The 27,442-nt window shown below is 39.0% G+C and overlaps 1 protein-coding gene across 1 annotated transcript in view; it reads right to left on the reverse strand.

Moving 5' to 3' along the window:
* Window positions 1-380: 380 nt before the first annotated feature.
* LOC133652103 (sphingosine kinase 1) overlaps window positions 381-27,442 on the reverse strand; it is a 57,691-nt gene continuing 30,629 nt past the window's right edge. The window contains exons 4-7 of the mRNA XM_062050486.1: window positions 21,354-21,448; window positions 21,168-21,283; window positions 10,912-11,764; window positions 381-710 (exon numbers count right to left, since the gene is read on the reverse strand). Coding sequence (XP_061906470.1) covers window positions 10,936-11,764; window positions 21,168-21,283; window positions 21,354-21,448 — 1,040 coding nt within the window. The 3' untranslated portion in view covers window positions 381-710; window positions 10,912-10,935. The remainder of the gene's footprint in view (window positions 711-10,911; window positions 11,765-21,167; window positions 21,284-21,353; window positions 21,449-27,442) is intronic.

Below are 27,442 nucleotides of genomic sequence, written 5' to 3' on the forward strand. Positions count from 1 at the left end.
ACACGTTTAAGTCAGGACTTTGGGAAGGCCATTCTAAAACCTTCATTCTAGCCTGATTTAGCCATTCCTTTACCACTTCTGACGTGTGTTTGGGGTCATTGTCCTGTTGGAACACTCAACTGCGCCCAAGACCCAACCTCCGGGCTGATGATTTTAGGTTGTCCTGAAGAATTTGGAGGTAATCCTCCTTTTGCATTGTCCCATTTACTCTCTGTAAAGCACCAGTTCAATTGGCGGCAAAACAGACCCAGAGCATAATACTACCACCACCATGCTTGACGGTAGGCCTGGTGTTCCTGGGATTAAAGGCCTCACCTTTTCTCCTCCAAACATATTGAAAATAAAAAAAATAAAAAATGACAAGAAAATTGTGCATGAAATTCCCAGATGTTTATTTTTTATTTGAATAAAAACACTGCATTGTATTGAACATACATATTTCCTGCTCTACGGTGTTCAAAATTCAGCAGGCTTGATGACAAAACAATGACTTTTACATCCATTATCGACTTATTTTAGACATCTTGCTGATGCAAGTAGTCGACTGCACGCTCCCAAAGGATTTGACTGCAGCACGCGTCGGGCGACACGCCCACGATGCATCGGGAGCTCGACCTCCTTTCCACGCGTGGTCTGCAACACATCTCCTCCATTATGGATCACGTCTCGTGACAAAGACAAGAGTGCGTCTCATTGTGCTCCAACCGACACTGCACGGCAGCGAAAAGTACAAATATTCATCAGAACAAAAGTACCACAACAACACCTCATCAAGTACACGAACTGTGGATGCAAAACAAACCAAATATCGGGCAGTAAATTATAATTCAATTATTTTAAAAAAACATAATAGTGTCAGCAATATATCCGACTTTACATGAGTTTTCCAGCAGGGGGAGCCCTCCGTCCTCTAGTGAGCGAACGTGAGCTCATTTGCATATCTAACACCCCAAAGATGCGTTCAAAGACACTTGGTTATTAGCCCTGCCTTAAAAATATGTGTTATGGGCGGTGCGTGTCCTGATCATTCCACTTTTTTCAAGAATGGAAATGGTAAATAAATAATATATAAAACTGCCCTTTACTGTTAAAAATAAAACCGTAGTTTTTGCAATGAAAAACCGGAAGCCCCGTTACCAGAAGTTTACAGAAAAAACATGTTCATTTACCGTAATTTGGTGTAAAAAAACCCACCGTCAATTATTTTGAATTTTACAGTCACACTATAAAAAAAACGGCTGAAGATTTTTTTCAGTGAATTATCAGCAGTTTAAACCCCAGAATTTACTGTAAAAATAAAAGTGGTTCCGTTTTTTCCAGTTACAGCAATGCTTTGTATTTTACGGTAAAAAAAAACAAACTGGCAGCTCAGTTGCCGGAAGTGTACCCTAAAAAAATACAACCGTGCCTTTTTTCCACCCCCTTGTGTAAATTAACTTGTCGTTTTTATTTTTGCAATTTTATTTTGACATCGAGCACTCTAATAAAAGTCATGCGATTTTACAGTAAAATGTCAGCAGTTTGGTCGCCAGAAATGGACTGTCAAAATAATAGCGGCACTGTAGTTTAGTAATGCACTGTAAAAAAGAACCAAAAAAACACACTAAATTTTACAGTAAAATTCTGGCAACTGAGCTGCCGTTTTTTCCCTGTGAAATCTTCAGGTTTTTTTTGTTTTTTTTACAGTGACCACTGTAAAAAAAAAAAAAAAAAAAGGTCAGCAGATTTTACGTTAAAAAACTGGCAGCCCAGTCGTCAATTTTACTGTAAGTAATAGTAGCATTGTTTTTCCATTCACAGTAATGCACTGTAAAGACATCAGTAGATTTTACACAAAAAAAACAACAACTGTCTGCTCCATTACTGGAAGTTTACCGTAAACAAAACAGTGGTACTGATTTTAAATTTACAGTCATTTGGTGTTAAAAAAAAAAAAAGACACTTTACATTTTACAGTAAAATTCTGGCAATTGAGCTGTCGTTTTTTTAAAAATTAAAGTGGTACCGTAACAACAACAACAACAACATTGTAAATATGTGGTAACATTCCGGCGACAGAGCTGCCATTTTTTCCTTGCAAAAAAAAAAGTCAATACATTTTATGATGAAATATGAACTGCCTGATCCTCCAAAATGGATTGTCAAAATAAAAGTGGTACTGTTTTTCCATTTACAGTAATGCACTGTAAAAAAACAAAACAAAAAAACCAACTCTAGATTTTACAGAACAAAACGTTCAGCTTTGTTTACTGTAAACATAACAGTGGTACTGATTTTCAATTAACAGTAATTTGGTGTAAAAAAAACAAAGCATACTCTACCTTTCACAGTAAAATTCTGGCAATTGAGATGCTTTTTTCCCGCAAAATATACAGGTGTTTTAATTTTTTACAGTGAGAACTGTAAAACTTTTTTTTTTTAAATACACCTGTAGGTTTTATGGGGGGAAAAAAACTGGCAGTTCAGTCGCCGAAATTTTACTGTAAAAATGAAAATAGTGCTGTTTTCATATTTACAGTAATGCACTGTAAAAACAACAACTGCACATTTGACATAAAATTTAACTGAGCTACTGTTTTTTTTTTTTTACAGTGATAACTAAAAAAAACATGAGTAGATTTTATGGTTAAAAAACCCCAACTATCAGCTCAGAATTTTAGTGCTGTTTTTCCATTTACAGTAATGCACTGTAAAAACAACAACTGTAGATTTGTCCATGAAAAACTGGAATTGTTCACTCCCCATTCATGAAAAGGTGACGAAATCAACAACAACAAAAGAAGCACCTTATTTGAAGATGAAATGTGCTGATATGACAATCTTACTGAACACTGAAATGAAAAAGTACAATTATATAAAATATATTTGGGGTCAGGTCTACTTACGGTAAAGGAACTTTGGGATCGTAAAATATTGTTTGAAGTGAAAAACATAATATGTGCAACGTGAATTTTAATGTTTGGCTTTTTTTATGTGTGTGTGTGTGTGTGTTCTTGAATTTTTACCCTCCTTGAGACACCAACAAGTAAAAGTAGCTTCCATATGAGGAGGTGTGAACAAGTGAGGACATAAATCATGGTCCCAATACAGAAAAGCATTGCATCTAACAGAGAATGTCTCATTTGCACCCCTGGTGGTGAAATCTATCAAAATGAGGGTGGTCCCAAAAAGGAGGGATTTTTCAAATTGACTGTGTGTCGCTTTTAAAAGTGCTCCCCCTCTGGTCAACATATGTAATAACAAGTGTTTTTCTTGTAACATTTTGACTTGCGTTGAGTAAAATGACGACTTTTATTTTAATACTGCCAAAAAAATGTTTTTCTTGTGAAATGGTGACCTTTTTCTTGTGAAATTCCAACTCATTTTTCACCACAAGCTTTTTTATATGTGCATAGTATGTATATATTATTAATGTTGTAAATACACATCTTTATATATCAATCAATCAATCAATGTTTATTTATATAGCCCTAAATCACAAGTGTCTCAAAGGGCTGTACAAGATCTAGAAAGGGTGGTCCTAAAGAGGGAGGCATTTTTCGGAGGTCTCAAGAAGGTAACAAATAGAGGAATGTCTGTGTGTGTGTGTGTGTGTGTGTGTGCGTGTGTGTGTGTGTGTGTGTGTGTGTGTGTGTGTGCATTTGTTTAGCATGACCTGACATACACATACAGTAAGTGTGCGTGGATGAGTGTAACGTTGCCCATTATGCTAACATATGCTAACAGAACCTCCGTGGTGCGTTCAAGTACCCCTCCCAGTGTGCGTCAGAAGCCTGTCGTCAAATCAGACGTGAGGCTCAGTCGTAAGGACACACGAGGCGCCGAGGGCGTCACGAGCAGGACTGGGAGAGAGTCTGGAAGAGTCTGACCAAGTACCACCATAATGGCCAACATTCAAGTACAGTAGCGTAGTAGGCCTAAGAATTCATTAAAGACAAAGCAGAGGATTTATTTAATAAGTATATTTAGTATGCAACACTACACAGTTTAAACGGTAACACTGTGTGTGATAATTTCACTATAGGCGATTCTTTGGCGTACCACTAGATGGCGGCCACGTGTTACTACAGTCTGACAAGCACTGAAATATTAAGAGCTGACTCCAGGAAGTATTGTGACACACCTGTAGTCAATTAACCAGGTGCTGGGCTAGACCCTTTGGTTACTTTAGTTACTGTGGATGTTGAAGCTCTTGACAGATGGTAAAAATCTAATAAATAAGCTATTAATCATATATGGATTCTTTTTTTAATCAAATTAATCTCACTGTTGAATTGGGATTAATCACAAGTAATATTTCCTCGCGTCTTTTTAATTCGCTTAAAAAAAAGACCCCAATAATGTAATGTTATTGTTGGTTAGGAAGAAAAGGAGCGTGTGCAGTGTGATTAATCTGTTGTAAACATGATTAATGCAATACTTTTGTGATTAATCACATGAGTTAACTCGCTATTTTCTACATTTTCTATTAGATATTATGCTAGCTTCCTTTGTTACCTGTAGCACGACGCTAACGTTGATGTTTACTTCAGCTAGCTTAGCATCAATTGTGCTACGTTGGTTAGCGGCCCGCCACAAGTACATTTTATTTGAAATAATTTGATTTTTTTGTGTCCCAATGCCGTTGTCCATATAATGATGATGTCATTTAGTTTTTCTGTAAGCAACACCATATAAACTAGATGCTCCAATGCTGAAGTTGAAGTGAAATCCTGGAATTTTTAAAGAATAGTTGAAGTAGAGCACACAATTCCTGAACAGGCTGAATATTTTGAAGTTGGAACAGATTGAATCAGATGACAAATGTGGGAATTGTAGAACTTTGAAAAATGTCCCATTGATTTCAATGGGAATTTCCCCCAAAACTGGGAATTTCAGGAAAAGCGGGAATTTTTTTGAAAATGGTAAAACACTTGAATGGTCTGAATGAGTTGAAATGGTTGGTGTTGGAATTTTTCAAATCGGTTGAGAAATGTTGACGTAGTAACATGTTGAATTGAGAAATGGTATTACGGAATTCCTGGAAGTTCGGGAAAACCGGGAATTTTTCCAGTTCAAAAAACAACTTTGTTTTTTTTCTTAACTTAAAGGAATGTTTTGACGATGGAATGGTTAAAATGCGTTGGAAAATGTGGAAGGAGAAGTCGCCAGAAAAAATGGTGGAAATAGGGCTTTGGAAAACCAGGAATTCTGGAAAATCCTGGAATTTTTTTGAACTTGGAAAAAAGGTAGTTGAAATTTCCAGGATGAGTGGAATGTGTTGAATGGTTTGAATCGGTTGAAAAATGTGGAAATGGTGGTAGTTTGAAAAATTGCCAATTCATTTTGAATTGGAAAAATGTCCCGGAAAACCTGGAATTCTGGGAAATCTGGGAATTTTTCCAGTTCAAAGAATAACTTCGTTTTTTTCCTAACTAAGAGGAATGTTTTGACGGTGGAACGGTTGAAATGCGTTGAAAAATGTGGAAGGAGTAGTCGCCAGAAAAAATGGTCAAGGGAAAGCCCGCGATTCCCAAATAGGTTGAACAGTTTGAAGTTGGACCGGTTTGAATCGGGTGAAAAATGTGGAAGGTAGAGTGCGCCAAAATCTGGAGAAGAAGAAGAAGTTAAACTAGAAGAGGCAATTCCTTAAGGAATTGCGTGTGAATGCTCCAACGCTGAAGTTGAAGTGGAAATGCTGACAGAATTTAGTATGAATGTAAGAATAGTTTGAATGTTGAAGAGCTGAACTGAAATGCTAATAGAACGTAAGATACATGTAGAAATGGTTTAAATGTTAAAATGGTTTGAATGTTGGAATGTTTTGAATGTTGGAATGGTTTGAATGTTGAAGAATTAGAATTTCCAGGAAAACCGAAATTTGGTTTGGAACTTGGGAAATACTTAGTTTGAATGTCCAGAATGAGTGGAATGTGTTAATGTTGGAATGGTTTGAATAGGTTGTTAGAATTGTTTGTTTTAATTAGTTTAAATCGGGCAAGAAATGTTGACGTAGTAAATGGTATTAGGGAATTTTGGGAAAATCTGGAATAACTTGGAAAAAGGAAAGTTTGAATTTCCAGAATGGTGGAATGTGTCGAAGGTGGAATGGTTTGAATGGGTTGAAGAATGTGGAAATGGTGGACGTTTGAAGAATGACCCATTCATTTCAATGGGAATTTCCCCCCAAAATTGGGAATTTCGGGAAAAGCGGGAATTTTTTGGAAAATGGCAAAAAAAACTTGAATGGTCTAAATGAGTTGAAATGGTTGGTGTTGGAATTTTTCGAATCAGTTGAGAAATGTTGATGTAGTAACATGTTGAATTGAGAAATAGTATTACGAAATTCGTGGAATTTCAGGAAAACCGGGAATTTTTTCAGTTTAACAAAAACGTTGTTTTTTTGTCCAGATGAAGAGGAATGTTTTGACGGTGGAATGGTTGAAATGCGTTGAAAAATGTGGAAGAGTAGTCGCCAGAAAAAAGGGTGGAAATAGGGCTTTGGAAAGCCAGGAATTGTGGAAAATCCTGGAATTTTTTTTTAACTTGGAAAAAAAAGTAGTCTAAATTTCCAGGATGAGTGGAATGTGTTGAAGGTGGAATGGTTTGATTCGGTTGAAAAATGTAGAAATGGTGGAAGTTTGAAAAATGGCCAATTCATTTTGAATTGGAAAAATGTCCCGGAAAACCTGGAATTCTGGGAAATCTGTGAATTTTTGGAATTTGTCAAGGGAAAGCCCGCGATTCCCAAAAAGGCTGAACAGTTTGAAGTTGGACCGGTTTGAATCGAGTGAAAAATGTGCAAGGTAGAGCGCGCCAAAATCTGGAGAAGAAGAAGAAGAAGAAAAATAAGTTGGATAAATAGATGAGTTTTGGTGTAGAAATGTGTGAATGTTTTGGAACATTCACACAAAAATGTGTCAAATGACCGCGCAACATTTTATCGTCATTTTATCGTAAAAAAACAGCAGTACTGTTTGGACATTTACAGTATCAGCGTAAAAATGATAGTAGATTTTACGGTCGAAAACTAGCAGCTTTTGCCGGAATTTTACCGTAAAATAACAGTAGCTTAGACTGATCGGATTGTTTTCCCCTTCAAGTGACAAAGATCAGATTGTTGTTGTTTTTTTGCCCGTCGGAACGCCCCAAAGTGCTTTGAATCTGACCTTTTCGGATCAGATCCGGGCCACATCAGGATGTAGTCCCGAATCCGATCTTTTCAAATGCGACTTCAGTACAAACGGAAATGCGAAGTGAACGCGATTTTCTTCGTCATCTCTGGGCGAGCTACGTCACTCGTGTGCGCGGGGGAAGACGCAGCCCGCTAGCGGAATTGGATACTTCATCGCAATGTCCGATTTCAGAGTATTGCAAAGTATTTTTTCAGGCGACGAAAATTTTGGTGCATATATATATTTATATATAAATATATTGATTCCGAAGAAATAGCGATTGTTGAAGGATCATAATTGACGCTGTGGCGTATTTGCTTACATGATACGTACAGTATGTAAGTTGTTCACGTAAGTGAGTTGAAAAATAAAGCTAACGTAGATTCACGCTGATGTACTTGTCTCCTCTACTAAACAGATATAAAAATATTACAAGCGTCTCAAATATATGACACTATATATATATATATATATATATATATATATATATATATATATATATATATATATATATATATATATATATATATATATATTCATACATTATGTTATTTTTATTTATTTTCACGTTTAAAAAAACCCCACTCATTAAGGTGTAGCGACTTTTATTTTGTAGTAGTAGTCTATGACTATGTCTACACTGCAGGCCAAAGTGGCCCAAATCAGATTTTTTTCTAGCTGACTGTTTACACTGTGTGGCCCCCATGTGGCCCCAATGTGGCCTCGAAGGGAGTTGACCGGATTCCGTAAACGAACAAGGACGTGGCCACACCTTAAAAATGTGTGTTTTTTTACGTGAAAATAAATGAAAATTACTTATATATATATATATACAAACGTATATACATACATATCATACTTGCCAACCCTCCTGTTTTTAGCGGGAGAATCCCGGTATTCAGCGCCTGTCCCGACAACCTCCCGGCAGAGATTTTCTCCCGACAAACTCCCGGTATTCAGCCGGAGCTGGAGGCCACGCCCCCTCCAGCTCAATGCGGACCTGAGACTGAGTGGGGACAGCCTGTTCTCACGTCCGCTTTCCCACAATATAAACAGCTTGCCTGCCCAATGAACGGAGAAGTTAAACAGGGCAATACTGCCATCTAATGGATAGCCACCGGAACACTGAAATTCAAGTATTTTTTATTTTTTTTCTATGTAAATAAAATAAATATATATATATATCTATAGCTAGAATTCACTGTAAGTCAAGTATTTCATACATATATATATATATATATATATATATATATATATATATATATATATATATATATATATATATGAAATATATATGAAATACTCGAGTTGGTGAATTCTAGCTGTAAATAACCACGCCCCCAACCACGCCCCAACCACCGCCAATATACATATTATTTGTTGTGGACAACGTGAGCATTATGGATCAATGACCTTTAGTTATGCTTTGAGCATCAAACATGTGCAGCATTGACTTAAATGACCCAATGCAAACAACCTTACCTAGTCATGGTGCAAAAAAACAAAACAAAAATCCAACCAACACAAAATGTCAACAGACATGGTCACACAAAACACAACCTGCTCACTAAACTTTATGGAAATTATAATTTATTTTTTTTTTTTTCAAATTATAAAAAATTCAAAATTAGACCCATTTAAATCCATTACAAAGCATGATGGGATGATGGGAAGAATGCAGAACACTATATATATATATATATATATATATATATATATATATATATATATATATATATATATATATATATATATATATATATATATATATATATATATATATATATATATATACACATATATATATATACTTTACATGCAGTTGGCTTTCAGGCCCTCAACTAAATTATCACTATTTCTTCGGAATCAAAACATATATAATATATATATTACATAAAGCCTATTAGGTTGATTGGCAACACTAAATTGGCCCTAGTGTGTGAATGTGAGTGTGAATGTTGTCTGTCTATCTGTGTTGGCCCTGCGATGATGTGGCGACTTGTCCAGGGTGTACCCCGCCTTCCGCCCGAATGCAGCTGAGATAGGCTCCAGCGACCCCCCGCGACCCCGAAAGGGACAAGCGGTAGAAAATGGATGGATGGATATAGCCTAATATTTACGCACTATTGATGAGTGATGCACCGAAAATTTGGCCATCAATAAAAGACTTTGCTCACCGAAACCGGATGTTGCAAAGAAGTATCCACTTCCTCTGCGTCTCTTCCTGCGCACACGAATGACGTAGTTCGCCCAAAAGATGATCTAAAAGTCGCAAACAGTTCGCATTGTGGTAGACGAGGTGGGGGCAGCCGCAGGCCAGGTGGGCGCCCTTCTCCATGGCCAGGAAGAGGCGCAGGAGGGCCGGCCGGGAGATCCCGGCGGTCACGTAGAACAGGTGGATTACTCCGAAGTCACACAAGCACTTTGGAGCGTTTAGACCGGCAAACAATATCCGATCTTTGTCACTTTAGGGCAAAAATGTCTAATTTGGTGTGCAGTGTAAACAGGGCCACATTGGGGCCACATTGGGGCCACATTGGGCCTGTGCGCATTTATACTGGAGTCTGATGAAGATCACATTTTACTTGCAGTGTGGAAAAAAATGGGATTTAAATAAAAATCTGATTTGTGCAACTTCAGCCTGCAGTGTAAACGTAGTCAGTGGTACTGTTATTCCCTTTACAGTAACGCACTGTAAAAACAGCCACTCTTCATTTTAAGGTAAAAAACTGGCAGCTCAGTTGCTTGAATGTTACCGTAAAAATACACCATACTGTAAATTTTACAGTGAAAAAAAAATAGCAGCTGAGTTGCCAAAATTTTACCATAAAAATAACAGTAGTATTGTTTCTCCATTTACAGTAATGCGCTGTACTGTACATTTTACAGTAAAAAAAATAGCAGCTCAGTTGCCAAGATTTTGTCATAAAAATAACAGCAATACCGTTTTTCCATTTACAGTAATGTACTGTAAAAATAAAAACAATTTAATTTTACGCTAAAATACTGTTAGCTTAGTCGCCAGAATTTTACTGTAAAAATAACAGCAATACTGTTTTTCTATTTACAGTAATGCACCGTATTGTAAATGTTACAGTAAAAAAAAATAGCAGCTTAGTCGCCAAAATCTTACCGTAAAAATAACATTAGTACTGTTTTTCCATTTACAGTAATGCACTGTAAAAAAAAAAAAGTACATTTTACGCTAAAAAACTGTTGGCTAAGTCGCCAACATTTTACCGTAAAATAAGAGACGCACTGTACTGTAAATTGTAGAGTAAAAAAATAGCCGCTTAGTCGTCAGAATTTTACAATAAAAACAACATCCGTTCATTTTACTGGAAAAAAAAAGAAAACGGCAGGATTTTACTGTGAAAATACAAATGGTGCCATTTTAAATTTTACAGTAATTCTGTGTAAAAAAAAACAACACTGTAAATTTTAGGGCAAAATTCTGGCAAACTGAGCCTTCAGTATTTTACGGTAAATGAATATATTTTTTACGTAGTACATTTACACGAGGATCCGGTGGCGATGACCAGGATCTCCGGAACGTCTGACCTGGGACCAGCCAGAATCAAGTCCACAATCCACGGCTTAGACCCTGGTTCAGAAAGGGGATGCCAGACGGGCAGGGCTTAAAAAAGTAGGAGAGTTGCTTTGTGTAGAAAAATAGAGGAATTGTGTGAGGCTGATTGAAAGTCTTTGGCACGTCTAAAAACCACAAAGGATCCAGAGTGAGTAAAAAAGACCAAACCTGAAAGCTGATTAACATAATCCGTCATCCAGAGATGAGTCTTGCCAGACCGGGGTGGATCTGAGCCTGGACCGGCCCATAGTGCACCGTCTCGCCGTCCACCGCGATCACGCCCTCCCGGGAGAGGGGCTCCAGCCGCAGTGCCCGCACCTTCTGGTAGACGAGGTGGGGGCAGCCGCAGGCCAGGTGGGCGCCCTTCTCCATGGCCAGGAAGAGGCGCAGGAGGGCCGGCCGGGAGATCCCGGCGGTCACGTAGAACAGGTGGATGACTCCGTCGTCCGCCAGGGCGCCGGGGACTGCCCACAGGTCCTCGGCCAGGTGAGACTGGTAGATGGCCAGCACCAAGACAAAGTCCTCCTCCTCGACCACGGTCCAGCTGTCTGGGAGCGGCTGGTCCAGTCCTGGGAGTAAAGAATCTGCCGGTGCTCTGGTTTTGCCGTCGCTTTCGGGTCTCTTGGCGGAGGAGTTGCTGACACAGTTTCGGTTGGCTCTGTTGGGGGCGTAGTCGGGGTCCGGCCGGCAGGGGAGGGAGGAGCACGGCGAGTAAGGCTTCGGTCTGGAGGGAAGGTCCGGCCTCTCCGTCACGGGCAAGTACGCCAACCTGCCCCGGTAGACGCGCAGCGTGGCCAGGCGCACCAGGGTGCCCATCAGGAAGCGGACGGCGCCCACGTGCCGGTACTTCTCACTCTCGATGTCCACGTCGGCCACAAAGCCCCAGGCCAGCGACAGGAAGGAGAAGAGGCGCTGCTTGGAGGCCAGCTGGACCGACACCAAGTCCAAGGAGCCCACCTGACCTTTGCACAGCAGGAAGCTGCAGCTCAGGAGCAGCTCCTCGTTCCACGCGGGAGGTGACCTGAGGGACAGGAACTTAGTCAGGAACTGGAACTGGAAACTATAAAGGGCACCTCCTTTGGCTACTGTGTCATTTCTGCTTTTTGGATGTGTGTATATATATATGTATATATATATACACACAGTATATATATATTTACACACACATACATACACTACCGTTCAAAAGTTTGGGGTCACATTGAAATGTCCTTATTTTTTAAGGAAAAGCACTGTACTTTTCAATGAAGATAACTTTAAACCAGTCTTAACTTTAAATAAATACACTCTATACATTGCTAATGTGGTAAATGACTATTCTAGCTGCAAATGTCTGGTTTTTGGTGCAATATCTACATAGGTGTATAGAGGCCCATTTCCAGAAACTATCACTCCAGTGTTCTAATGGTACAATGTGTTTGCTCATTGGCTCAGAAGGCTAATTGATGATTAGAAAACCCTTGTGCAATCATGTTCACACATCTGAAAACAGTTTAGCTCGTTACATAAGCTAAAAACTGACCTTCCTTTGAGCAGATTGAGTTTCTGGAGCATCACATTTGTGGGGTCAATTAAACGCTCAAAATGGCCAGAAAAAGAGAACTTTCATCTGAAACTCGACAGTCTATTCTTGTTCTTAGAAATGAAGGCTATTCCACAAAATTGTTTGGGTGACCCCAAACTTTTGAACGGTAGTGTATACACACACACACACACACACACACACACACACACACACACACACACACACACACACACACACACACACACACACACACACACACACACACACACACACACACACACATAGATTTATACATGTATACAAATATACCTACATACATATATATATGGACTGAGACTGCAAGAGTTATGCTCCTATCATAACCTGTGCATAAAAAACAATCTTCTCCACCAAGCTAAGCCACAGGGTATCCTGGCGTCACCCCAGGTCCTGTCACTGGCACCAGCTGGATCTCATAATTACCCGGAGATCATCACTGAACTGCATCCTAGTTACTTGCAGCTACCACAGTGCCGACTGCGACACGGACCGTTCTTTGGTTTTCAGCCAGGTGAGACTTGAGCACAAACAATCATCATTCGAAGACCGTCCAAGGATTAAAGGCCTACTGAAACCCACTACTACCGACCACGCAGTCTGATAGTTTATATATCAATGATGAAATCTTAACATTGCAACACATGCCAAAACGGCCGGGTTAACTTATAAAGTGCAATTTTAAATTTCCCGCTAAACTTCCGGTTGAAAAACGTCTATGTATGATGACGTATGCGCGTGACGTCAATAGTTAAACGGAAGTATTCGGAACCCATTGAATCCAATACAAAAAACTCTGTTTTCATCTCAAAATTCCACAGTATTCTGGACATCTGTTTTGGTGAATCTTTTGCAATTTGTTTAATAAACAATGAAGACTGCAAAGAAGAAAGTTGTCGGTGGGATCGGTGTATTAGCGGCTGGCTGTAGCAACACAACCAGGAGGACTTTGCCTTGAATAGCAGACGCGCTAGCCGGCGCTAGCCGCCGACCGCGCGGATGATCGGGTGAAGTCCTTCGTCCCTCCGTCGATCGCTGGAACGCAGGTGAGCACGGGTGGTGATGAGCAGATGAGGGCTGGCTGGCGTAGGTGGAGAGCTAATGTTTTTAGCATAGCTCTGTCGAGGTCCGGTTGCTAAGTTAGCTTCAATGGCGTCGTTAGCAACAGCATTGTTAACCTTCGCCAGGCTGGAAAGCATTAACCGTGTATTTACAGGTTCATGGTTTAATAGTATTGTTGATTTTCTGTCTTTCCTTCCAGTCAGGGGTTTATTTATTTTGTTTCTATATGCAGTTAAGCATGATGCTATCACGTTAGCTCCGTAGCTAAAGTGCTTCGCCGATGTACTGTAGTGGAGATAAAAGTCACTGTGAATGTCCATTTCGCGTTCTCGACTCTCATTTTCAAGAGGATATAGTATCCGAGGTGGTTTGAAATACAAATCCGTGATCCACAATAGAAAAAGGAGAAAGTGTGGAATCCAATGAGCCAGCTTGTACCTAAGTTACGGTCAGAGTGAAAAAAGATATGTCCTGCACTGCACTCTAGTCCTTCACTCTAACGTTCCTCATCCACAAATCTTTCATCCTCGCTCAAATTAATGGGGTAATCGTCGCTTTCTCGGTCCGAATCGCTCTCGCTGCATTGAAAACAATGGGGAAATGCGAGGAGCCTTTCAGCCTGTGACGTCACGCTACTTCCGGTACAGGCAAGGCTTTTTTTATCAGCGACCAAAAGTTGCAACTTTATCGTCGATGTTCTCTACTAAATCCTTTCAGCAAAAATATGGCAATATCGCGAAATGATCAAGCATGACACATAGAATGGATCTGCTATCCCCGTTTAAATAAAACAATTTCATTTCAGTAGGCCTTTAAGACAGCAAAAGACGTCAATCCCCGATTTGTGTGAGCACTTCACCGATGCCATGGAAGAGGCTCTCAAGGACGGTGGAAAAGAGATGGAAGCGCATCCGTGAGGCCATCTACCAATTTACCATGGACACCTTTGGCAAAAGCGAGACCAAAAATGCTGATGGGTTCAAAGCAGCCATTGCGGAAACGGATCCAGTAATCTCAATCAAGAGAGCAGCACTGCTCGACTACAAGACCAATCCCTCTAAGAAAAGGCCAGACACGACGCACAACGAACATCCCGGCAACACGACAACAGTCATTGGTGCTTTGCTAGAGTATCCAACTTGCATCTGACTGTGAAAACACCCAGGCATAAAGTGAGCCTTTGGCCCTAGTGCGGTAAGGATCACCCTCCTGAAATCTGCCAGTGGTGACCTCATAACAGAGATGGGTGGAAGAGTATCTCCAGCTCCATGCAAAGGGGAACACTGTCACGGATACTGCAATTACTAACATAAACCCCCTGGGTGTTATGGAAGCGCTAGATGCTCTGCCTACCAGTGAAGAACTCAGCAAGGCCATTGATTCCCAAGCTCGTGGTAAGGCTCCAAGAAATGATGGCATGCCAACAGAGATCCTAGCTGGAAAAAGAAGCGACCTCCTCCATCTCCTGCATCAACTCTTGCTCCGGTGCTGGGAGGAGGGGGCAGTATTCCAGGGTATGCGCGATGCAAATATTATCAAGGTGACCGTAGTGACTGTAACAATAATCGAGGAATTTCCCTGCTCAGTACTGTTGGAAAAGCCTTTGCCCGTGTAGTCCTGAACAGACTACAGACACTCGCAGATCAAGTCTACCCTGAGGCACAATGTGGTTGTAGAGCGGGAAGAACAACAATTAACATGGTTTTCCCACTGAGACAGCTTCAAGAGAAGTGTGGTGGGCAAAGACGTCCACTCTACGTTGCCTTCTTCGACCTGATTAAGGCATTGGACTTGGTCAGCGGGAATGGGCTCTTCAGTTCCACCCTAAACTCTCAAGCCGGGTGACGTCCTTTCATGAAAATATCCAGTACGATGGCACGTCCTCAGACCCGCTCCCCATCAGATGTGGCGTAAAGCGAGGATGTGTACTCGCTCCGACACTCTTTGGTGCCATCATGTGCCTTCAGCCAGTCAGATGAAGGCTTAGATCTTCACACCAGAAGTGATTGAAACCTTTCACATCTCCCAGCAAAAACAAAGGAAAGTACTTATCAGAGAAATGCTTTGAGAAGACGAGGATGCCCTGACTGCGCATGCGGAGGAAGTACTTTGACAACTCGTCAACAACGTCCCCTGTGCCCCACTATCAGCCGCAAGAAGACCAAGGTCATGGGTCACATTGTCTGCAGCCCTCCGACTATCAGCCCAGGTATTCATACCCTGGAGACAGTGGAGAACTTCACCTATCTAGGCTACAACATCTGCAGCAGCCTCAAGAAAACCAAGGTCATGGGTCAAGATGTCTGCAGCCCTCCAACTATCAACATGGGTATTCATAGCCTGGAGGCAGTGAATAACTTTACCTATCTAGGCTCCAACATCTGCAGCAGCCTCAAGAAGACCAAGGTCATGGGTCAAGATGTCTGCAGCCCTCCAACTATCAACATGGGTATTCATAGCCTGGAGGCAGTGAATAACTTTACCTATCTAGGCTCCAACATCTGCAGCAGCCTCAAGAAGACCAAGGTCATGGGTCAAGATGTCTGCAGCCCTCCGACTATCAACATGGGTATTCGTACCCTGGAGGCAGTGGAGAACTTCCCCTATCCAGGCTCCAACATCTGCAGCAGCCTCAAGAAGACCAAGGTCATGAGTCAAGATGTTTGCAGCCCTCCGACTATCCACACGGGTATTGTACCCTGGAAGCAGTGGAGAACTTCACGTATCTAGGCTCCAACATCTGCAGCAGCCTCAAGAAGACCAAGGTCATGGGTCAAGATGTCTGCAGCCCTCCGACTATCAACATGGGTATTCGTACCCTGGAGGCAGTGGAGAACTTCCCCTCTCTAGGCTCCAACATCTGCAGCAGCCTCAAGAAGACCAAGGTCATGGGTCAAGATGTCTGCAGCCCTCCGACTATCAACATGGGTATTCGTACCCTGGAGGCAGTGGAGAACTTCCCCTCTCTAGGCTCCAACATCTGCAGCAGCCTCAAGAAGACCAAGGTCATGGGTCAAGATGTCTGCAGCCCTCCGACTATCAACATGGGTATTCGTACCCTGGAGGCAGTGGAGAACTTCCCCTAGCTAGGCTCCAACATCTGCAGCAGCCTCTCCCTTGTTGCTGAGCTGAACACACGGATAGGCAAAACAGCCACCGGTTCTGGGATAACATCAAGTTAGCCACCAATACCAAGATGAAGGTACACCAAGCTTGCGTGCCAAGTACCCTGCTTTATGGCAACAAAACATGGACTCCTGCCAAGAACGCAGACTAAATACTTTTCACCTTCGTTGCATCAGGGGAATACTGCCAATCACCTGGCTTGACCCAAGACGTTCTGGCACAAGCAGGTATAGCGAGCATGAATGTTTAGCTAGCACAAAAAACGCACGTGCTAGCTTGGCCAAGTCACTCGGCCGAATCCCGGAAGACCTACTGTACGGTGAGTTCGCAACTGGCTCCAGGTCTACACAAAGACCTGTTCTTCGCTATGAAGATGTGTGTAAATGTCATCTAAAGGCAGGAAATATCGACCTGGCCAACTGGGAAGCTGCAGACCGCAGCAAATGGAGGCTGGCTATTAATTATAGCATCCAAACAAGCGAGAGAAGGAGAGAGGACCGGCTTGAAGAAAGGAGAAAACAAAGACAGTTGAGAGGAGTACAACCAGAAACAGGACCTGTCACAGACTACATCTGCAACAATTAAAACAGAAACATTCAAATCAATTAGCTATCTAGTAATTTGTATTTTGTGATGAAAATTAAAATTAAACTTAGCCAAATCATTTCGATCCATTGCACAGACTCTATTGCCTTTTAGTGGCCAACTATATGTATACCTTTATATATATATATATATATATATATATATATATATATATATATATATATATATATATATATATATATATATATATATATATATATATATATATATATATATATATACACACACATACATACATACATACACATACAAATACATTAGGGCTGCCAAATGATTATTTTTTTAGTTAAATTAAACACATTTTTGAATTTCAAATAATTGTGATTCATCACAGGTGATTACTCGTTTGCATAATTGAAATTAGTTTAAGAAAAGACCCCAATATTTGTACACAAATGTATTTTTATAGTCAAAATGTCATCCAAGAACCTTTTTACCCATTTTACTTGAACGCATGTCAATATATGTATATATGTATATATATATATGTTTGCAGGTTTCCCTGATTTATATATATGTGTATATATATATATATATATATATTAGGGCTGCAACTAACGATTAATTTGATACTCGATTAATCTGACGATTATTACTTCGATTAATCGATTAATAATCGGATAAAAGAGACAAACTACATTTCTATCCTATCCAGTATTTTATTGAAAAAACAGCATACTGGCACCATACTTATTTTGATTATTGTTTCTCAGCTGTTTGTAAATGTTGCAGTTTATAAATAAAGGTTTATTTAAAAAAATAAAAAATAAAAAAATAATAAAAAAAAACAAACAAACAAAAACTCTGCCCATGCGCATAGCATAGATCCAACGAATCGATGACTAAATTAATCGGCAACTATTTTAATAATCGATTTTAATCGATTTAATCGATCAGTTGTTGCAGCCCTAATATATATGTATATCCATCCGTCCATTTCCTACCGCTTGTCATATATACATATATATATATATATATATATATATATATATATATATATATATATATATATATATATATATATATATATACATATATATATATATATATATATATATATATATATATATATATATATATATATATATATATATATATATATATATATATATATAAAGGGAAACCTGCGAAACAGGCTTGTAATGTGGTTTTACTACTTTGTTGACATTGTTTTCTATGCTTGTGTTGACATTTCCTTTCTGCCTTGTCAGCTGAGGGGATTATAATGAAAAGAAAGATTTTTCTACCGGTCCTTATTTTCCATAGGTACAAAAAAAATATAAATAATCATCAATATCGAGCGATATAAAACACTTATATCGTGATACACTAAGATATGCTGGTGTTTTACTAATAATACATAAATAGCACGGCCACCATGTTTGTGCAGTGAGGGCTGCAGGCATTTATATTATATTGAACTTTCCACTAAATTCTCATTGGATGATGCTGAATAAAGAGATTTTTTGAGTTCCTAGACGTAGGACATGATTGCTTTGAGGTTATCAGCAGCCTCTGCTTCTTGAGTGATGACGTGTCAGTTGGCAGCAGAATCACACAGGAGTGAGTTAAATCACTTTTTTTTTAAGCTCGGCAAGCTTTTTTCTTAACTCTCTTCTAAATGACCCGGTCATGCACAGGTGTCAAACTGGAGGCCCGGGGACCATATCTGTGCCGCCTCATCGTTTCATATGGGCCGCGAAAGCCTGGAAGTATTGTGCAGCAATAAAGTACTTTCTTACTTAACGTGTTTGTTCTGTCAATTTGGACAGAGAAATTGCAAGTACTGCATAGAATAGCGTGTCTTTTAAAGCTGAGACCTATCTGACCATGCAACATCATCTTATTAACATGGGGGTGTCCAAAATGCAGCCAGCAGGGTAAAAAAAAGCAACTTTTACAATGTAGGGGAAAAAAGCTAAAAATGTCTAAACTTCTTCTACCAATGGTCTCATACTGAAAAGTCAGAGTATCAAAATTTCAGCTTTTTCTCTTGCTTTTTTAATTAATTTTTACTGTCGTGGTTTTTACCTGTGTAATAATGAATAATACTTTGTCACCTACAACACAAAGCTGACAATAAGTTTTGTCTTAAAACATCTGCTTTTATCTCTCTTTTTATTTTTGTATTTTTTTTACAAAAAAGTAAGTAAATCAAGATAGTTCCCGCATACTTCGACTTATTAGTTTGTGGCCCTTGTTGGAAAAAGCTGCAACACCTCTATATTATTAACATATACCATGAATTATATTTTCCTACGCTTTGAAACCTGCGGTTCATAAAACGGTGCAGCTAATTTATGGAGTGTTCTTCGCTGACAAACATAATACAAATAGTTTTTATTATAATTGTATTATTGTTTGTGCTATGGCGCCATCTTTTGGATAAGGGCTGCTGGGTGAATGCCTTACAAGTGCCCTTCCGTCTTTTAGTTGTCCATAACGTTGCTACTCATATGGATTCTTCATTCATCACTCAAAGCAACGTTTGTACGTTTTACAATTTAACTAAAACAATTCTTACTCACTGAACCGTCCCATGTGTGATGTCTGTTAGGAGTGTTTTTTCATGCATTTTTGTACGTGCTATTGTGGTGTAATGACGCTGGCATCGTTAGCATTAGCTAATATGCTAACATGTTTTTACGAGTGTCTGTGTTAGCATTATTAACTTACAATAGCATTCTTTTTGTATTGTTTCAGTTTCACAAATTCCTCAGTAAATTCGCTCACTGCAGGTGCCGCAAGGTGAATGCCTACAAGTGTTTCCTGCTATTTAAAGCTTTCAACTGGAAGTACAAGTGCCGTTCCATCTCTTAATCATCCAAGCAAGCTTTACAATATAATTAAAACAATTCTTACTAAGAAATTTGTGGAAATTTATAATCAAGCTAGCAGCGTTAGCATTAGCTAATATGCTAACATGTTAATGAGTGTCTCTGTTAGTATTTATAACTTACGACATTCTTATTGTATTTTTTCAGTTTTACAAATTCCTCAGTAAATTCACCGAAACGTCACCATGGAGTTATTGAGTCTGTTTGGCTGATTGGAGAGCTAGCTTGCGCAGCTAGTGGGTCCATGACAATGACTTCTGTTTTGTTTGATCAGCCGTTTTACTGCCGTGTTACAGACACCATTTTGAAACAATTATGGTATGTCAGGGTTGTCCAAAGTGCGGCCTGGGGGCCATTTGTGGCCCGCAGCTAATTGTTTACCGGCCCGCCACACATTCTGGAAATGCTATTGCAAAAATAAAAATAAAACATTTAAAAAAGTGGATTGAGGTGAAATCTAACTAGAAAGAGTTGCAATGTTGACACAAAGCTGCCATAGGCTGTTTTTCCTTTTGTCTACCTTAATTTTTCTTTTTTTGCCATTGCTCAAAAAAATTAAAAATAAAATCTATGTTATAATGAATTATTGACCTATTTAAGGCTCCAATTACTTCAAATATTTCACTTTAAAATGTTTTATGTGGAAAATATTGCATATATTGTGTGGTTGCCATATAAATACATCAATGTTTTCTTTGACAAAAGAGCATAAAACAAACGAAATAATAGTTCAAACGTAAAATGGACAGATATATCTGAAGTTGATCTCGTAACTTAAGTGTAGAAAGTTTAAAAAAAACTAATAAAAAATGATCACTTTATGGGTGGAGGACCTTTTGGATCCCAACAATATTTAGTGGGATTGTATTTATATTTTCTCTGTGATAGCTCAAAAATTACGGCCCTCAGTGGGAAAAGTTTGAACACCCCTGTGGTATGTAAATAAACATTTACAAAATATTTATGTGTAAATAACTCATTTTACAACGTATACTGTATATCTGCAGCTTATAGTCAGGTGCGGCTTATATATGGAAACATGTTTTCTTCTAAAAAATATACCAGTGCACTTTATGGTGAGAAAATACAGAAAAATACGGTGTTTGAAACATTTTGTGTTGAATTGCGATTATAGATGAATATTCATATATATCCACTGTAACAAGCGGGCTTCTGAGGGCAGCCATAAGTGAAAAGTGTCTTTCAATGACTGCGATAAAGGAGGGACTCACTGAGAGTAGTGATGGACGGAGGCAGCCAGGGCGTTGCCAGAGCCACCCGGCAGAATCCCCAGAGGGGTCTGGATGGCCTCTTGCCAGTCATCGCGCTCCATCAGACCGTTAACCACCTGATGAAACAAGCATGAATAAATAGCATCCGCGGTGTATAAATCTGCCGCTATGTCCGAGTCGGAGCACCTCAAAGAGCAGCCCGTCTCCCGACATGATAACCAGGGCGTCCCACTGTGACAGGTCGGCCTTCTTCACCAGCTCTCGTGCGTGGTTCTGGTGCTCTGAGGACACAAAAACACGGGTTTATAGGAAAAATGAGGGCAAGGGCAAAGACAGACAGGCAAGCTTCCATCATGGCTACGGGAGATTAAGTATTGACTTGTGAGGCCAGACATGTGACATCAGGCTGCCCTTCAGCGGGCTCCAAGGCAGCTTAACTGCTCTGCAAACATCTGTGACCGACACATGTGTGCGCTCAAGTACTGGATGGAGCGCATGATTCATGGCGTTACACAAAAATAACAGTATTTCCTACCAAGTGACCAACGATTCTGGAAAAAAAAGCAGGTATCAATGTATATATATATATATATATATATATATATATATATATATATATATATATATATATATATATATATATATATATATATATATATATATATATATACAGTCGCAATCAAAAGTTTACATACACTTATAAAGAACATATTGTCATGGCTGTCTTGAGTTTCCAATAAATACTACAACTCTTATTTTTTTGTGACATGGACAAAGATAAGACCTTCTGGAGGAAAGTTCTGTGGTCAGATGAAACAAAAATTGAGCTGTTTGGCCACAATACCCAGCAATATGTTTGGAGGAGAAAAGGCGAGGCCTTTAATCCCAGGAACACCATTGCTACCGTCAAGCATCATGGTGGTGGTAGTATTATGCTCTGGGCCTGTTTTGCTGCCAATGGAACTGGTGCTTTAAATGGGATAATGAAAAAGGAGGATTACCTCCAAATTCTTCAGGACAACCTAAAATCATCAGCCCGGATGTTGGGTCTTGGGCGCAGTTGGGTGTTCCAACAGGACAATGACCCCAAACACATGTCAAAAGTGGTAAAGGAATGGCTAAATCAGGCTAGAATGAAGGTTTTAGAATGGCCTTCCCAAAATCCTGACTTAAACGTGTGGACAATGCTGAAGAAACAAGTCCATGTCAGAAAACCAACTTATTTAGCTGAACTGCACCAATTTTGTCAAGAGGAGTGGTCAAAAATTCAAGCAGAAGCTTGTGGATGGCTACCAAAAGCGCGTTATTGCAGTGAAACTTGCCAAGGGACATGTAAGCAAATATTAACATTGCTGTATGTTTACTTTTGACCCAGCAGATTTGCTCACATTTTCAGTAGACCCATAATAAATTCATAAAAGAACCAAACTTCATGAATGTTTTTTGTGACCAACAAGTATGTGCTCCAATCACTCTATCACAAAAAAATATGAGTTGTAGAAATGATTGGAAACTCAAGACAGCCATGACATTATGTTCTTTGCAAGTGTATGTAAACTTTTGATCGCGACTGTATATGATTACATAGTATCATATTAATATAATGGATATATAATTAATAATTCATATAATTGTATATTAACAGTATGTGAAAGTTCAACTCCTACCTTGTTTATTTCCGTGACGACCTCCTTAAAGTTTTGTAATCAATCAGAAATATCAAGCTGCGAAAATGCGCCAAACATCGATAAGTGGAGAGAGAGTGTTTTGCCTTTTCCCATCATCCCTTGTAATGGATTTAAATAGGTGTAATTTTTTTATGCTGATTAGACGTTTTTTATATAATCCACAAAGTTCAGTGAGCAGGTTGTGTTATGTGTGGCCATGTCTGTTGATTTTTTATTTTTGCGCCATGACTAGGGAAGGTTGTTTGGATTGGGTCATATAAATGAATGCTGTGCACATTTTTCAATCAATGTACAATTAATAGCCACTGATTTGAGTTGCTGAATTGGCCATCAGATGGCGACGAGGCGGCAACTACCAGATTGTTGGTATTTTATGTGAAAACACCACGCCTGCCAAATTACTCTTAGTCTTGGACACCCGTGGTCAAGAGCACACAGATGTCTATATAGACAAAGTTTTAAGCATTTGACAAAAATAATGTTGAAAAGTTAACATTAATTGTGGCCAAATTAGTCACCAATATTATCATAACATACAAACTCCAAAACCAGTGAAGTTGGCACGTCGTGTAAATCGTAAATAAAAACAGATGATTTGCAAATCCTTTTCAACCTATATTCAATTGAATAGACTGCAATGACAAGATATTTAATGTTCCAACTGGAAAATGTTATGTTTTGCTAATATTTGCTCATTTGGAATTTGATGCCTGCAACATGTTTCAAAAAAGATGGCACAAGTTTGCAAAAAAGACTGATAAAGTTGAGGAATGCTCATCAAACACATATTTGGAACATCCCACAGGTGAACAGGCTAATTGGGAACAGGTGGGTGCCATGATTGAGTATAAAAGCAGCTTCCATGAAATGCTCAGTCAGTCACAAACAGGGATGGGGCGAGGGTCACCACGTTGTGAACAAATGTGTGAGCAAATTGTCCGACAGTTTAAGAACAACATTTCTAAACGAGCTATTGCAAGGAATGTAGGGATTTCACCATCTACGGTCAGTAATATTGTCAAAAGGTTCAGAGAATCTGGAGAAATCACTGCACGTAAGCAGCAAGGCCAAAAACCAACATTGAATGCCAGTGACCTTCGATCTTTCAGGCGGTACTGCATAAAAAAGCAACATCAGTGTGTAAAGGATATCACCACATGGGCTCAGGAACACTTCAGGAAACCACTGTCAGTAACTACAGTTTGTCGCTAAATCTGTAAGTGCAAGTTAAAACTGTACTATGCAAAACGAAAGCTATCCATCAACAACACCCAGAAACACCGCCGACTTTGCTGGGCCTGAGCTTATCTAAGATGGACTGATGCAAATTGGAAAAGTGTTACGTGGTCTGACGAGTCCACATTTGTAATTGTTTTTGGAAACTTTGGACGTCGTGTCCTGCGGCCCAAAGAGGAAAAGAACCATCCGGATTGCTCTAGGAGCTAAGTTGAAAAGCCAGCATCTGTGATGGTATGGGGGTGTATTAGTGCCCAAGGCATGGGTAACTTACACATCAGTGAAGGCACCATTAATGCTGAAAGGTACATACAGGTTTTGAAGCAACATATGTTGCCATCCAAGCAACGTTATCATGGACGCCCCTGCTTATTTCAGCAAGATAATGCCAAGCCACGTGTTACAACAGTGTGGCTTCATAGTAAAAGAGTGCCGGTACTAGACTGGCCTGCCTGTAGTCCAGACTTGTCTCCCATTGAAAATGTGTGGCGCATTATGAAGCCTCAAATACCACAACGGAGACCCCGGACTGTTGAACAACTTAACCTGTACATCAAGCAAGAATGGGAAAGAATTCCACCTGAAAAACTTCAAAAATTGGTCTCCTCAGTTCCCAAACGTTTACTGAGTCTTGTTAAAAGGAAATGCTATGTAACACAGTGGTAAAATTGCTCCTGTGACAACTTTTTTGCAATGTGTTGCTGCCATTAAATTCTAAGTTCATGATTATTTGCAAAAAAAAAAAAATCTCAGTGTGAACATTAAATATCTTGTCTTTGCAGTCTATTCCATTGAATATAAGTTGAAAAGAATTTGCCAATCATTGTATTCTCTTTTTATTTACCATTTACACAACGTGCCAACTTCACTGGTTTTGGGTTGTGTATATTAACAATGCAAATAACCCTTTCAAACGCAATAAACATATTTTTTACTACTGTAGTATTTTTGCACTATTGTAATTGGAAGGTGAATAACTTAATTATCCGAACTAAAAAGGTAAACAAACATAAAACAATATGGACTCTCCATCTCTGGTAGCAAAAATTGCGCTTCAATACATTTTGTTAGGAATTTTTGTCCAACATTGGAAAAACTGGGTCAGGCGGTTTGTTTTGTTGTCTTTTTTGTTACCGATTGCAATTTTTTAATGCCTTTTCTTTTTAATGCCTCGCAAAATCCATTCAATGACTTTTAATGTTTGCTAATGACCCGGTTAAAAGTTTATACTAATTAGTCAGTTTAGGTCACATGATTCATCTGCAATATAGTGATTCAGGGGGACTGTGCTGCCAAATAGTGACACTTTTTAATGATGAGGTGTTTTCATTGGAGCAGATCAACATTGGTCAGCAGTGTTTACGCTGGGAGACCTTCTTTGAAGGGTTTGTAAATGCAAGAGGCATTCAGACAACACAATTGTCGACGCAGCAAAAAAAAGAGAGAGGGGCGACAGCTAAATGATCAAGTATCGATGTGCTCCTACTGGGAAGTTATGTTTCAGCTGACATATTGATTGAAGGAATACACACAACACACATTACATAATCCTCTTCATCTTCTGGGCCTGGTGTGTGTGTGTGTGTGTGTGTGTGTGTGTGTGTGTGTGTGTGTGTGTGTGTGTGTGTGTGTGTGTGTGTGTGTGTGTGTGTGTGTGTGTGTGCGTGTTCTTGTATTTCTACCATTCTTGAGACATCAAAAAGGGAAAGTAGCTTCCATATGAGGAGGTGTGAACAAGTGAGGACATAAATCATGGTCCCAATACAGAAAATAATTGCATCTAATTGAGAATGTCTCATTTGCACCCCTGGTGGTGAAATCTATCAAAATGAGGGTGGTCCCAAAAAGGAGGGATTTTTCAAATTGACTGTGTGTCGCTTTTAAAAGTGCTCCCCCTCTGGTCAACATATGAAATAACAAGTGTGTGTAAAAATTTGAAGTGCTCCCCCTCTGGCCAACATACACTACCGTTCAAAAGTTTGGGGTCACATTGAAATGTCCTTATTTTCAATGAAGATAACTTTAAACTAGTCTTAACTTTAAAGAAATACACTCTATACATTGCTAATGTGGTAAATGACTATTCTAGCTGCAAATGTCTGGTTTTTGGTGCAATATCTACATAGGTGTATAGAGGCCCATTTCCAGCAACTATCACTCCAGTGTTCTAATGGTACAATGTGTTTGCTCATTGGTTCAGAAGGCTAATTGATTATTAGAAAACCCTTGTGCAATCATGTTCACACATCTGAAAACAGTTTAGCTCGTTACAGAAGCTACAAAACTGACCTTCCTTTGAGCAGATTGAGTTTCTGGAGCATCACATTTGTGGGGTCAATTAAACGCTCAAAATGGCCAGAAAAAGATAACTTTCATCTGAAACTCGACAGTCTATTCTTCTTCTTAGAAATGAAGGCTATTCCACAAAATTGTTTGGGTGACCCCAAACTTTTGAACGGTAGTGTATGTAATAACACGTGTGTGTAAAAAATGTAAATGCGCCCCCTTTGGCCAAAATTAATAAAAAATAAATAAGTATATAAGGACATACGGTAATACCTTGAAGTAAATAATGAAGATTAAAAACCAATTACAAACGAAAAATTCAACAACAAAAAAAGTTAACTAAAAGCAGTCTTTTTCTCACAATGTGTCGACTTCTTTCTTATAAAATTGGGAACAATTCCTCATATTCTTTCTGTTTCTGTAATATTGCAATATTTTCTCGTAAAATTATTACTTTTTGATGTAGAATTACTACTTTTTTATGTAGAATTACTACTTTTTTTATGTAGAATTACTACCTTTTTATGTAAAATTACTACTTGTTAATGCAAAATGGTGACATTTGTCATATCAAATTCTGACTTTTATCACAATATTGCCAAAACAATTTTGTTCTTGTAAAATAGTGACATTTTTTGAGTAAAATTATGACTTTTGTCATAATTTTCCCAAGTAAAATTCCGATTATTATTATAATATTGCCAACATTTTAAAGTTTTCTTATAAAATCGAGTAAAATTACGACTCTTTTCATAAAATTGACACATTTTTAAGCTTCTCTTATAAAATTGCGACTGTTATTGAGTAAAATTAAAACTTTTGTCATAATATTGCACAAATGTTCAGTTTTTCTTGTAACATTTTGACTTGCGTTGAGTAAAATGACGACTTTTATTATAATACTGCCAAAATTCTAAGTTTTTCTTGTGAAATTGTGACCTTTTTCTTGTGAAATTCCAACTCATTTTTCAACACAAGCTGTTTTATATTTGCATAGTATACAGTATATTGGCCCTAGTGTGTGAATGTGAGTGTGAATGTCTATCTGTGTTGGCCCTGTGATGA

Source organism: Entelurus aequoreus, linkage group LG06, assembly GCF_033978785.1.
Source record: "Entelurus aequoreus isolate RoL-2023_Sb linkage group LG06, RoL_Eaeq_v1.1, whole genome shotgun sequence".
In the NCBI taxonomy this organism is placed as follows: Eukaryota; Metazoa; Chordata; class Actinopteri; order Syngnathiformes; family Syngnathidae; genus Entelurus; species Entelurus aequoreus.